The sequence below is a fragment of the Labeo rohita genome, chromosome 18 (assembly GCF_022985175.1).
Source record: "Labeo rohita strain BAU-BD-2019 chromosome 18, IGBB_LRoh.1.0, whole genome shotgun sequence".
Classification (NCBI taxonomy): Eukaryota; Metazoa; Chordata; class Actinopteri; order Cypriniformes; family Cyprinidae; genus Labeo; species Labeo rohita.
The window spans coordinates 4150878-4166172 of NC_066886.1; the positions used below are offsets into that span (position 1 = coordinate 4150878).

The 15295-nt window shown below is 30.3% G+C and overlaps 1 protein-coding gene across 1 annotated transcript; it reads left to right on the forward strand.

The window, feature by feature from the left end:
* Positions 1-661: 661 nt before the first annotated feature.
* Positions 662-11265, forward strand: zdhhc7 (zinc finger DHHC-type palmitoyltransferase 7). The gene is made up of 8 exons (XM_051134810.1): positions 662-831; positions 2576-2652; positions 4831-5124; positions 5208-5332; positions 7344-7440; positions 7924-8005; positions 8424-8554; positions 10624-11265. Exons 3-8 carry the CDS (start codon positions 4837-4839, stop codon positions 10798-10800), a joined length of 900 nt encoding a protein of 299 aa, XP_050990767.1. The 5' UTR covers positions 662-831; positions 2576-2652; positions 4831-4836; the 3' UTR covers positions 10801-11265.
* Positions 11266-15295: the final 4030 nt, after the last annotated feature.

Here is a 15295-nt window from a genome sequence, read left to right on the forward strand (position 1 = left end):
AGCATTTATCTAAAATAGAAACCCTAACATTTTCAAATATATTCAAATAAAAAAGTAGTTATTTTAAATAGTAAACATATTTCACAATATTACTGCTTTTGTTATATTTTTGATCAAATAAATGCAGGCTTGGTGAGCAGAAGAGATTCTTTAGAAAAAGCATTAAAAATCTTACTGTTCAAAAACTTTTGACTGATAATGTAAGTAAGAAATAATAATAAAAAATAGGTCAAAATAATTAAAACAAGTCCCATACTGTTTAATAATTTCACCAATTTGGTCTGTATCCCATTAAACACCATACCGATATTTATTATTTGTTAACCACCAGTAGGCTTTGGTAGAAAATTCATTCTATAATTTCATGTAGTTAAAAATGACGATTACTCAACAAGAAATGAACATGTATGAAGTATTGAACGCACAATGTTAATTTGTCTGTCTGCACATTTGTCCCCTTTGAGGCTCTTCTCTTTAAAAGTAAAATAAAAAAAAATCCTAGAATTGCCACCGAGACAGAAAGTGAGCAAAGGGCACCTGAGACCTCCCTGGAGGTCCTTATTAAATTAGGATTCTCCCTGCGCGCTGCAGCGCCTCGGACCCGCCGGTAGAGGTCAGAGGCGAGGCGGCGCGCGTTCGGGCCTGTCACTCACCAGACAGCAGAAGCAGCAGAAATGATCGCACTGAACCCCGGAAGTGTGTGTGACCCTCATCATTATTTCTCACCTATGAAAGCCTTTAAACAGCTTGAGAAATGAAATGATCTATTTATATGTTTGCATCGCTCACCTGAGAATCACAACCGGTGGATAAAATCTCATTTTGGAGGCGGTAAGCGAAAGAAAATCCTCTGGTTTTCGATAAAGCAAAGTGAATCATGGTGATGTTTGTATAGCTGCGATTTATCAACCGATTTAAACGGGCTTTTCTGCTTTATAATGAGACTGTCCGAATAATAAAAGACTTTATTGTATAATAATTTAGTTATAATAAAGGCAGGATGAAAATATAACAATCAAACGATGAATTAGATGAAGGGTGGGACGGAAGATTAATCTTAAAGAGAAATAAACAAGTATACCAGTTTGTTGTTATAATGGCTGCTGTGGAAGTTTACAAGATAACAGCGAATAGTCATAGTATACAAGTATACAAGGTGGATTTGTGTCTGTTTATTATGTTTAGCTGCCCGAAACGAATCAAAACACATTTCCTCATAACAGGCCAGTGACACTTTCACTTGTTTGTATGTAAATGGCAGATTTGTTTGTGTATAATATAATATTTCTTAATGGTTATCGCTGTTTAAATGTTAATCTTTTTATGTCAGGGCAGATTTTTATTCAGATAAGGCTGTTTAAGGGAAACTGTGGGTTTTAGCAGTGTAGAAATCAACCACAGCCTTACCTAATCTGCCAGAGAGGTGGTGAGTGAAACCAAGGTTTCTATATCAAATCTTAAGTGAGCATCTTTTCAAAGTAACTTTACTTATAAAGAACTTTTTATCATTATTTTATCATTTACTCACTCTTATATGACTTTTACCTTGAGACACAAAAGATGGCACCATGTTTACTTAAATAAACTACCAGTCAGAAGTTTTTGAACAGTAAGATTTTAATGTATTTTTAAAGAAAGCTCTTCTGCTCACCAAGCCTGCGTTTATTTGATTTAAAGTACAGCAATGACAGTAAAATTTTAAAATATTTTTACTATTTAAAATAAGTGCTTTCTATTTGCGTATATTCTAAAATGTAATTTATTCCTGTGATCAAACCTACATTTTTAGCATTATTACTCCAGTCTTCAGTGTCACATGATTCTTTAGAAATCATTCTAATATGCTGATTTGCTGTTCAGGAAACATGTTTTTATTTTTATTATCAATATTTAAAAGAGTTGAGTAAAAAAATTATAGAAATTAATGCTTATATTTAGCAAGGATGCTTTAAAGTGATCAAAAGTGGTGATAAATGAATTTATAATGTTACAAAAGATTTTTATTTCAGATAAATGCTGTTCTTCTGAGCTTTCTATTCATCAGAGAAACCAGAAAAAAATCTACTTGGTTGTTTTCAACAGCATCATAATAATAGTAATGGAGTGATGATGCTAAAAATTCATCTTTGAAATCACAGGAATAAATTACGTTTTGTATTATATTCAAATAGAAAGCAGTTATTTTAAATGGTAAAAATATTTTAAATTTTTACTGTTTTTGCTGTGCTTTGGAACAAATAAATGCAGGCTTGGTGAGCAGAAGAGACTAATTTAAGATTTAAAAAAAAAAATCTTACTGTTCAAAAACTTTTGACTGGTAGTGTAGTTGAGGATATCCTTAGAAAATATAAGCAGAAAATTGGACTATTATTCTATTAAGCTGTGACATAGTTGAGCCTGTGTTGATTTAGGTTTCAGATTATTTAAATGATTATAAAAAATGACGGCTAATTATGTGTAAGGCTGAAAATAAGGCTCGGTCTGCATTGGCCCGTTTACTGACACACTTTCGTTTCTTGCCGTAGGTATAATCACTTATCCCATGATTCTCTGTTTCTGTGTGTGTCCTCTACAGGCTCCAGACTGTGGATGCCTTTGAGTTCAAACCCAACAGGGTTCGAGAGGATGTCATTGTGAGGGACGCTCTGCGTGGTGAGTCATTTGCACTTGCTAAGAACAGTAACACTTGAACAAACCCCTCACACAAAGTATTAAACTACAGGTGAGCGTCTACTGTAAAGAATCTCACAATATTTTCCAGTCCGTTTCCTGCTTTGGAATGAGTGTACGTTGTCATTTCTGGCACTGGCCATTCACGTCTTTCTTTTAGGCTGTTTGGCCTTTTGTTTTGTAAGCGATTTGCATCTCAAAAGTTTTTATGTAAATGAGATGCTAAGTTTCAACCCAAGATGAAGATAGAAACTTCTGCCTTGTTTCTTTAACAAAACCACCAGATTGGCAGTGAGGTTCAAGTGATACCAGGATAGAAAATGGTTACCACAGCACTATAAGAAAGCTTCATTTTAAAGCGGACACCCTTCTGAGCCTTTTACACACTGAAAATTTAATTACAAAAATATGAGGCTTCTTAGATTTTCACCTTCACTGTATTTGTGTCTGTTGGGGTTGGGATTTGGGAATTTAAAATATTTAGTGGGTTATTATATTATTTAGATAGAAGCTTGATTCAAAGTACACTGCGATTCAAAAGTTTGGGGTTGGTAAGATTTTTAAAAATGTTTTAAAGTCTCTTTTGCGCACCAAGGCTGTGATTATTTGATGAAAAATACAGTCAAATTGCAAAATGTAATTACAATAGTTTTATATTCCAATATATTTTAAAATGTAATTTATTCTTGTGATGCAAAATTTAATTAATAAGATGGCTTATTATATTTAACCAAATATAAAACCATAAAAAATGTTACTTAAGATAACACGGGGTGGCTTTTTGAATTTGAAGATCAGGGTAAATTTAACTTATTTTGTCGTTTGGGAAACATGTATGTGTCTTCTGTAGCTTCTGAAGGGCAGTACTAAATGGGAAAAAAATATGATATTTAAGCAAAATATGAAATTTTGCTTAAATCATTCTGTTCAAAAGTTTTCACCCCCCCAGCTCTTAATGCATCTTTTTTTTTCTTCTGAAGAATCAGTGAGTGTTTAAACCTTCTGTAATAGTTGCATATGAGTCCCTCAGTTGTCCTCAGTGTGAAACACTGTATCACAAAATCATACAGTCACTGTTGGAAAGAGTTCAGATACACAAAAATGCTGAAAATGCTTTTTCTGTAGAACAGCAGGCAGTTTAACTGTTCAGGACAAACAAGGGACTCATAAACAACTATCACTAAACAAACAAAAAAAAAAAAACAGCTGTGGATCATTCAGGTAACAACAGTATTAAGACTCATGTGTATGTAAACTTTTGAACAAGGTAATTTTTATAAATTGAACTGTTATTGTCTCTTGTGGACTACGTGTAAACATCTTTTATGTAAAATATCTTATTCAGGTCAGTACTACATAAAAAATAACATGCAGTTTGTACAATCCCTCTTATTTTGGTAAAATAATTAATGTTTTGCAGATTTTGCAAGGTGTATGTAAACTTTTGACTTAAACTGTATAGATATGGCTTGAGTCTTTTCTAATATGGAATTTTATAGGATTTTTTTTTAACACCTCTCCTCAACAAGCCACGCTATTTGAGGTATCATATGTGACCCTGGACCACAAAACCAGTCATAAGGGTCATCTAAAAGCTGAATGAATAAGTTTTTCATTGATGTATGATGTGTCAGGACAATATTTGGCTGAGATACAACTATGTGAAAATCTGCAATCTGAGGGTGCAAAAAATCATAATATTGAGAAAATCACCTTTAAAGTTGTCCAAATGAAGTTTTTAGCAATGCGTATTACTAATCAAAAAGTAAGTTTTGATATATTTACGGTAGAAAATGTACAGAATATCTTCACGGAACATGATCTTTACTTAATATCCTAATGATTTTTGGCATAAAAGAGAAATGGATAATTTTGTTGGCTATTGCTACAAATATACCCATGCTGCTTATGACTGGTTTTGTGGTCCAGGCTAACATATATACTAGCAATGTTTGAGTGAAAATTGTTTCTACGGCATTTTTTTCCACTGTAGTGTCATGCCACATATTGCTTTCCAATGCTGCTTCTTTATCTATACACTGACATTATAGACAAGCATGTGAATCAGTGTTATGTCTGGCTGTAATGGCGATCCAATGGGAGTCTCGCTCGTCCTGCTCACCCCTCTCTCTCTCTCTCTCTCTCTCTCTCTCTCTGCAGGCAAGAATGCAGTCTTCAGGACACCGGTTGAGGGATGTGGAGCAGCACCAGCCCCTGCTCAGCGGAGGGGAGGAGGAGGTGGCGGCCAGCCGCGTCTGGTTCATCCAAGACAGCTGCGGGATGGTGTGTGCCTTCATGACCTGGTTTCTGGTCATGTATGCTGAATTTGTGGTGAACTTTGTCATGCTGCTACCCTCCAAAAGCTTCTGGTACTCTCTCATCAACGGCGTGGCATTTAACTTCCTGGCTGTTCTGGCACTGACGTCGCACCTGCGAACCATGCTGACAGATCCGGTAAGAAACGACTATTTTTTTTTTTTTTAAATTAAATGTGGATTCGAACATTTTTGTCATGTGAAGTGTGTTGTGTTCATCAGGGAGCAGTTCCTAAAGGTAATGCCACTAAAGAATACATGGAGAGTCTGCAGCTGAAGCCAGGAGAGGTCATCTACAAGTGTCCGAAATGCTGCAGCATTAAACCAGAGAGGGCACACCATTGCAGGTTAGACAGACATCTGATATATGACTTGCAAAGCTGTGTACATGGCCACATTCTACACTTTTATAGCCTTTTCCCCCCTCTTATGAGGTTTCTAGCACCAAAAACAATATTTATGTCTTTCTTCCACCCTCTTTTTTGATACTGTTTACAGGTTTTTCCTACTGTATCTTTTTAAATTGCATATAAAATGACTTATATGATTGGCTGATCTTTTTGCATTTGGAGTGAATAAAATTCTCCTTCAAGTTACTAAAAACCACTATGATATGAAAATACACTACTAGTCAAAAGTTTTTGAATAGTAAGATTTGTAATGTTTTTTAAAGAAGTCTCTTTTGCTCACCAAACCTGCATTTATGTGATCCAAAGTACAGCAAAAACAGTAAAATTTTGAAATATTTTTACTATTTCAAATAACTGTTTTCGATTTTGAATATATTTTAAAATGTAATTTATTCCTGTGATCAAACCTAAATTTTCAGCATCATTACTCCAGTCTTCAGTGTCACATGATCTTTCAGAAATCATTCTAATATGCTGATTTGCTGAAGAAACTTTTTTTTTATAGTTTTATTTTCAGATATAATGTGAAGCAAAACATGTTGTATGAACAACATTACAAGCATTTTTCTTCAATAACAAGAGAAAGACAAAGAAAAAAAACAAAACAAAAAACTCAGAAATAATCTATTTAGTTGTCCTAATTATTAATAAAAAATCAAATCCAGAAATCTTAAAAAAAAAAGTTCCTTTAAATTATTTTGCCATAAGAGGTTCAAGAAACATTATTATTATTATTATTGTTATTATTATTGTTAGCAATATTTAAAACAGTTGAGTGAATTTTGATTTCTTTTATTTAGCAAGGATGCTTTCAATTGATCAGAAGTGATGATAAAGACATTTACAGTGTAACAAAATATTTCTATTTCAGATAAATGCTGTTCTTCTGAACTTTCTATTCATCAAAGAAAACCTGAAAAAAATTCTGCTCAGCTGTTTTCAACATAATAATAATAATAATAATACATGTTTTTGAACAACAAATCAGATATTAGAATTATTTCTGAAGGATCGTGTGACTGGAGTAATGATGCTAAAAATCAGCTTTGAAATCACAGGAATAAATTACATTTTAAAATTTATTTAAATAGAAAACTGTTATTTTAAATAGTAAAAATATTTCAAAATTTTACTTTTTTGTGCTGTACTTTGGATCAAATAAATGCAGGCTTGGTTAGTAGAGAAGGCTTTTTTAAAAACATTAAAAATCAAAACGTTTGACTGGTAGTGTACACATTGATATTGATAAATACACACTGATATGTTAACATGAGTTGTCATATCTTAATGTGATCACGGCTGTGATGTCATAACTTGAACTGAAGATTAGTTTGAATATTTGCTACCACTCAAAGGTTTGGGGTTAATTCGTTTTTTAATATTTTAAGCTCATCAAAGTTGCATTTATTTTATTAAAAATCAGTTTTAATTAAGAAATATTATTGCAGTTTAAAGCAACTCTTTCCTTTTTGAATATATTTTAAAATAAAATTTATTCCCGTGATGCAAAGTTGAATTTTCAGCATCATTACACCAGTCTTTAGTGTCACATGATCCTTCAGAAATAATTCTAATATGCTGATTTGCTGTACAAGAAACATTTCTTATTATCAGTGTTGTAAACAGTTGCAATACTTATATTTTTGTATAAACTGATACATTTTTTCAGAATTCTTTGAACAGAAACAGCATTTAACTGAAATAGCAATCTTTTGTAACATCATAAATGTCTTTACTGTCACATCTGCTCAATTTAATGCCTCTTTGATGAATAAAAATATTATTAGCAGTGTATAGTGGAATAGTGAGGGATATTTCATTTCAGAAGAGCCAGAGAAATCCTGTTTTACAGGCGTCAGTGACTTTTACAAGCATCAGTGATTTCTAGACGTTTCTCGTCTTATTTTATAACTGGTACGGTCGCTTCTCTTGTTTTGTTTTGTTGTAGTATCTGTAAGAGATGCATCAGGAAGATGGATCACCACTGTCCTTGGGTCAACAACTGTGTGGGCGAGAACAATCAGCGATTCTTTGTCCTCTTCACTGTGAGTGTGTCTGAGCCTGCTGTCGCTTCTTTTACAATATTTTATGGTGGAATTGCTGACCTTCTTTTGGCTTTATAAAAAATATGATTTTGGAAGGGATGATTGTGGCTCTGTTTGCATGAGCTGTGACCGCAGGTCTATATCACTGCTTCATTATTCGTTTATAGTGATCTTTGGGCGTTACTACTTTAAGAACTGTTTAAAAAAAAAAATTAAAAAATCTACAGATAAGCTAAGCTAATGGCGGAAACAAATGTTTATTGTGATTATTACTAATAAAAAAATATTGCATTATTATTATTATTGGGAGGTTACTGTTTACACTGTATATTGCTTTATTGTCCTTAATCTGTGACCTTTACTCTGGTAAATGTCACAGGCGTTAGTGTACAACAAAATTTAGCAACCAGCATTTTAAAGCATGACAAAAGCTTTAATTTAAAATAATATTTGACTTCAACGTGTTCTTTTTTCCCTTCTCAGATGTATATAGCCTCTATTTCATTGCATGCGCTGTGTCTCAGCGGTTTCCACTTCTTCACCTGTGTCAAAGTCCAGTGGAATGGTGGGTAATTGACATTTGAGATTGGCATTCCATTACTGGAGGGCAGATGATTTCCTGTCATAAGATGTCAAGTGCAATATATTGACATTCAATGTGCTGTGTCATTGTTGGGATTCTAAATGGCGTTAAAATTCAGAAATTGATTTATTTTTATATATATTTTTATAATTGCCTTTTTGTATTTAATGTTTTTTATAACTGGCATTTAATTTTATTTATTATATTTATAATAAATGCATTTGTTAATTCATGAATAATCAATTTTATAATGAAACTATTTATAATTCATACATTTAAGTAAGCAAGTATGTAATTTTTTGTGCAATCTGTGCTACTGTTCTTTTGTTCCCATACAAAGCACTTGAGATTTTGATTTGACAGCTTCGTCTCATCCGTGCTGTTCTTCTGTGTTGTGTAGAGTGTAGTGATTTCTCCCCACCTGTGGCGGTCATGCTGCTGATTTTCTTGTGTCTGGAAGCACTGCTGTTTCTCACCTTTACTGCTGTCATGTTCGGCACTCAGATTCACTCCATCTGTAATGATGAGACGGTAAGTTGACCTCCAGAAGTGCTCTTTGACCTGGTTACTACGATTACCTCTGATGGAACTGAACTTGTTTGTTTCATCGTTTATTGCAGTGTATTATAATTATTGTTGTATAGTTATAAATAATTATTGTATTACAACTGTTAATATCATTTTATAATTATAGGTATTATAAAAAAAAACAACCATGCAGAATTATTTATAATAATATATTAAATGTGTATATATTAAAATATTATATTTTATATATTTTTTTATTATATAAATAATTAAAATTACAAATATTTTAGGTATTATAAAGCAGTAAAAAGATATTTTCATTTTATGCCACAAATAATAAAATGAAAATAAGTTCTACATTATTTATATTAATATATATGTATATAATGAAATATTTTATAAAATTTATGTAATCAAAAAAAATTGTGAATAAAAATCAAAAATATTTTTATTGTATACCACAGTATTTCTCAGATTTACATTTCAAATTCGCTGAATTTTAGTTCTAAATTATTTATATTAATATATATGTATATAATTAAATATTCTTCTGAATTTTGTATTCTATTAAGCAGAAATAAAAATTAAGATTTTTATTGTATGCCACATTATTTCTCAGATCTACAGTTCAAATTCACTGCATTTGAATTTAATATTATATTATATATGTTTATAATAAAATATTATTATCAATCATAAAAATAAAATTACAAATATTTTATGTATAATAAGCAGTAAAAATGTTTTTTTTATGCCACAGTATTTCTCAGAATATTTATTTTCTTCTAGTTTTATAATATAATATTAGTTTATGTGTATTATATTAATCATACAAATAAATATTACAATATTTTATGTATAATATGTAAAATAATGTTCTACTGTATTTATATAAATATTTTATATATTATAAAAATTATAAAAATTACAAAAATTGTACGTATAATAAAGCAGTGAAAATGTTTTCATTGCATGCCCAATATTTCTCAGATCTAGTTCAATTTAGCTTAATTTTAGTTCTAAATTATTTATATTAATATATTATATAATGTATATAATAAAATATTGTTTTTTTATTGTATTAATCAAAAATGAAAATCACGAATAATGTATAATTTTATGTATAATAAAGCAGTAAAAAGAAACTTTTCATTGCATGGCACAATCTGTAATTTAATTATATCTATAATAAAATGTATCTAGTAATGTATATAATTAAATATTACTTTATTTAGTTTTTATTATATTTATCATAAAAATAAATATTACAAATATTTTACTATGTATGATAAAACAATAAAAAGATTTTATGCGACAACATTTCTCAGATCTAACATTCAAATTCACTGCATTTGAGTTCCAATTTATTTATATTAATAATGTTATATACACTACCGTTCAAAAGTTTGGGGTCAGTACATTTTTATTGTTTCTTTCTTCTTTTTTTTTTTTTTTTTTTTTTAAGAAATTAATACTTTTATTCACCAAGGATGTATTAAGTTAATAATTAAAAGTTTATTAAAAGTTCATAATAAATAATTTACATTGTTATAAAATATTTATATTTTGAATAAACACTGTACTTTTTAAACTTGTTATTCATGAAAGAATCCTGAAAAAAAAAAAAAAAAATCACAGGTTCCAAAAAATATTTGGCAGCACAACTGTTGATATTATCCAACATTGATCATTCTAATAATAAATCCGCATATTAGAATGATTTCTGAAGGATCATGTGACACTTAAGACTGGAGTAACAGCTGATAAAAATTCAGCATTTCATCACAGGAATAAATTCTATTTTAAAGTATGTTAAAATAAAAAACATTATTTTATATTGTAAAAACATTTTGCAATATTACTGTTTTTTTTTCTATATTTTTAATCAAATAAATGCAGCCTTGATGAGCATAAGAGACTTCTTTAAAGACTATTACAAGTCTTACTGACCCCAAACTTTTGAACGGTAGTGTATGTATATAATGACACAGTTCAAATTTACTGCATTTGTTCTGTAACAATGCGCTGACTGTACTAGCCTCACCTTTACATTTCTCATTTGACCCGCACAGGAAATCGAGCGACTGAAGAACGAGAAGCCCACGTGGGAGCGGCGGGTTCGATGGGAGGGGATGAAGGCTGTTTTCGGCGGGCCGCCCTCTCTGCTCTGGTTCAACCCTTTTGCTGGACTCCGCCTTCGGGTTCTGATGGTTCGCGCCCGGAAGAACGGCGCCGAGTTCTCAGTCTGATTAAAGAATGCTGTCTATAAGGCACAGCCGTCTGCCTTCATGCCTATTACCCCCCTCACATAGGACATAGGACTCCTTCCTTTAATGCTGAAGCAGGTTTGGAGGTACTACAGTGGAAAACCTGTTCAATAACTGATGTCGCTCCTGGAACAATGAGGCTACGTCTCGATACAGCCCGTCTGTGTCCACACATTATTACCTCGTAAGGCGGATCATGCTTGTTATGCTCATATTGTCTTCATGAACATTCACACTTATGGGTTTTTGATTAGATTTTGATTTATTTTCGTCGTTCGGAAATTTACAGAATATTTAAGGGCGTCGATATCCGTTATCCAGCCTGAAGAAATTGTATTTAAAGCAAAAATAATGATTAATATGCGATGGTTGTTTAAAGTGATGGATCATAAACCAAACAGAAACTTGCAAAGGAATATTTTGCCAAAAAAAAAAAAAACAAAAGTTTCTTAGGTGAATCTCACAAAAACTGTTTTGAAATGCCCAGGTTGTTTTATATCGCCCTTAAAATCAAAAAGAAAAAATTGGAAATTATATTGTACTGTTTTTCTTTGCCTATTACGATTTTTTTTTTATGTTGAAAATATTTTATTAGCATTATTGTAATTCATATATAATCTATTATTTAAAATGTCAAGTATTTATACATCATTATATTTTTTTGTACTGATGTTAATTTATGCTATTTTTAATTTTTAATTTCTTTATTATACAAATGACAGTGAGATTTGTTTCACAATACACTAATGAGAATTTGTTTAGTAAATGAGCTTTGTTTTCTTTATATAAAATATAATTGATATTTTTCTTTTGATTTTAGTGTAAAATCTGAACTGGACATTTCCTTGTGAGATTCACCTTCTCAGGCTGGTTTAGTCACATTTAGCGCATAACCTAAAAGATAAAGACATTTTAAAATAGTCTCGTCTTTATGTATTGTAGAAGTAATAATAGCCTCACTCTGTAGTCTTGAAATGAGTGCCCACAAAGAACTTGAATGGACGGTGTGACTATATATAATTCTCACATTGACCTTACGCTGCTCTGTGAGATAAATAAAGACAAATCACATTACGGCATACGTAATTAAAAGTATGTCCTCCGTGCACACGAGGCCCACGGCTGAGCCAGGAACTCTAATTAATGTGTAGATTACAATTTTAATGCACGGCAGTACAATGAGCTGACGTGGACGGGCGCTATCCATGTAATGAGACTTGCACAATTTACAGAGGCTGACTATCACTTTGTGTTTTATACTGTGTTTCTCGTCGCATCGTGTTTTCATCGTCTTCTTCACTTTTAGCGGTAGATTGCTTTTATCTTTAGCTTAGAGAATCGTTTCATGGTGACCACTACGTTTTCCTTTTGGAAAATGTTTTCATCATATAAAGCTGGAACTTGTTTGGCAGGGTCGAGTTGATCTTTGTGTTGCTTTAATTTTTAAGGGAATCTCACAAAAGCTGTCAAGAATGTCTTCGTGCCATGTTCGACTCCCAAATGAAATGAAGAAATTATATTTTACATAAAGACAATTAAAGCATTAAGACAATTGTAGGCCCTTCTCCACAAATTCTCATTAACATAATACAAAAAAATGAAATTAATTAATTGATTAATAATAGTATTTTTTTAATTTTTTTATATATATATATATATATATATATATATATAATAAATTGTAACTTAAATATTAAAATGTATCATAATTTTCTCATTAAAAATGTAAACATTTTTTATATCACTTTTAAATAAAATATATATAAAATATGGCTAAATAAACTATATATACATTTGAATATTTAAGTTTAAATTTATTAGAATTTATATATATATATATATATATATATATATATATAATTATAATGTATTAATAATATATATATATATATATGTACATAATTAATTGATTAATAATATATATAATAAATTCTAATAAATTGTAACTTAAATATTCAAATGTATCATAATTTTCTAATTTAAAAAATCACTCAAATTTAATATATATATAAACGATATGATACTTCAATGTTTAAGTTAATATTTCTAATAACATTTCTAATAAATTCTAACTTAAATATTCAAATGTACCAGTTTTCGCATTAAAAAAATCACTTTTAAATAATAAAATATATATAAAAATACAGCAAAATAATACATTTTTATATATATTTAGTTAGATTTATTTGTACACGCATACACACAAAATACATTTTAATATTTAAATTACAATTTATTAGAAATTATAACCTTTAGCTTACAGAATATAATTTTTATTTTAGTGATTTTTTTTTTTTATTATAAAAATATGATACATTTTAATACTTAAGTTACAATTTATTAAAAATTACCTTTAGCTTAGAGAATATAATGTATTATTTTGCCATATTTTATATATATTTAAAGATTAATTGTTAAAAAAAAAATGATACATTTTAATATTTAAGTTACAGTTTATTAGAAATTCTCTCTCTCTCTTTATATATATATATAAGTAAATAAAAATAATAATATTTTTTAAAATAAATATTAAATGTGGCAAAATAAAATAATTTTTTTACGGAATAGTATTCATTTACTCATTAATTTTTGCTAATTTTCCTTATGTAATATATAATTTACATTTTTTTTTTTTCTCTTTCGATTTTGGTGTGAAAATGTGTCCTGGAAATGTTTTTGACTGGCTTTGTGAGATTCTCCTTGCTGTATGATTAGAAAATTAGTTGTTTTTACATAAAATATATAAAATATATAAAAAAATAATGGCAGTACATGAGAATTATATCACAGCACTAAAGGCCTGTTTAGAGTGGTCTGGATGGATTTTAAGAGGCTAAAATCACTCCATTTACCAAGCCGAAGAGATGCATATTTGTGTTAATGCTCTTGGATATTATGTTTACAATATTTGAATATGTTTTGATGCTTTGGTTCCAGTAGCCATTGAAGAAGTCCTAAAAGATGAAGCCAACTGCATTTTAACAAGAAAGACTAGATATAAATATGGCAATCTGAGGCATTTGATTCTTCAAAATCCATGATGGCAGATAAATGATTATAAATTAAACTTAGACTTATGTTACTCTGCCATGAATATCAGTGTAATTCTTGCTTTTTATTTATGTTACGAGTTTGTGTGCCAATTTTGTTCATGTACTGACTCTCATGACATGGAAACTTCTTTTAGACATTCCCTTCTTATTATTACGACTGGCTTTTCATCAGAACAATGCAGACAGTTCATGCAGTGTAACTGAACTAGAATGGCTTGGTGTAATTTTATTTTGACTTTTTGAGCCAAGTCTATGAGTTATTCATTTTCTGTAAAGGGAATATGTACGACATGCAATTCCTGAAGATCATGTTTTGGATTTGATATGAAAGGATTTGCCTTTTATCAGCACATCACTAAGAATGTATCTCGTGCTTTTTATACCTTGTGTTAATTGGGTAGAAGAGGGACAGTTCGTCTTTGCTTTAGAATAGTTAGGGTTTTGCATTCTGTGCTATTATTACTACTGCAACAGTATTTGCCTGACCTCAATTCTATTTTTAAAACATGCTTATGTAATTTTAGATAATACTTGACTGTCAAAACTGACCTTAAAGGGGATGTTTGCTCTTCATTAACCTCAGAAGAATAGCATTAGGGAATAATCTATTACCTTTGGTGGTTCAGCCAAGCGTGTTCCCATTATCAATGGAAAATGGAAAACTTTGTCTCCAACTTTCACTTTTTCTCCACATTATACCTTTCTAGTGCTGCAGGCTTCACCGAGCGGGAAACGGGTCGTTAGCTGAAACGTCTCAAAGCTTCAATCTCATTTTAGCAGTGTCTGAACTTGGAAATGTTGGAAACAGGGTTTACAGCCACAAAGCAAAGATTAGTAAAGTTATGTCTGTAATAAATGGTGTAAACAAATATTGTTCGGATACTTTCAAGTGTCATGAAGTTATGATGTTCTTTCTTATGTAAAGTTCTTTTACATAATAAAGTCATTAGATTTAAAAGCTATTAAAACCTTAAGTGTGAACATTATTTTTTTTTTTCTTATGCTCACTAAGGATGCATTTATTTGATCAAAAATACAGGTAAAATTGGGAAATATTATTTGAGTTTCAAATAACTGTTTTCTATCTTAATATATTTTTAAAATATAATTTATGTGATGCAAAGCTGAATTTTTAGCATCATTACGCCAGTCTTCAGTGTCACGAGATCCTTCAGAAATCATTCTAATATGCCGACTTCTCAAGTAACATTTCTTATTATCAATGTTTAAAACAATTGTGCTGCTTCATATTTTTGTGGAAATATTTTTTTCAGGATTCCTTGATGAATAGAAAGTTCAAAAGAACAGCATTTATTTGAAATATTTGGGGAAAAAAATAGTGAAAAATAGTACAATAGTAAAAAAAAAGTAAAAAAGTAAGTGTTTCTTTTTCATTCAACATTTATTTTTAACTAGCTTGTGTA

What these genes read in the sequence shown, in the direction of transcription:
- zdhhc7 (XM_051134810.1), top strand. Translation starts at nt 4,837, where the DNA reads ATGCAGTCTTCAGGACACCGGTTGAGGGATGTGGAGCAGCACCAGCCC. An exon ending in GATTCTTTGTCCTCTTCACT is followed by an intron (nt 7,441 to 7,923) that starts GTGAGTGTGTCT and finishes TTCCCTTCTCAG; the next exon opens with ATGTATATAGCCTCTATTTC. An exon ending in CCATCTGTAATGATGAGACG is followed by an intron (nt 8,555 to 10,623) that starts GTAAGTTGACCT and finishes TGACCCGCACAG; the next exon opens with GAAATCGAGCGACTGAAGAA.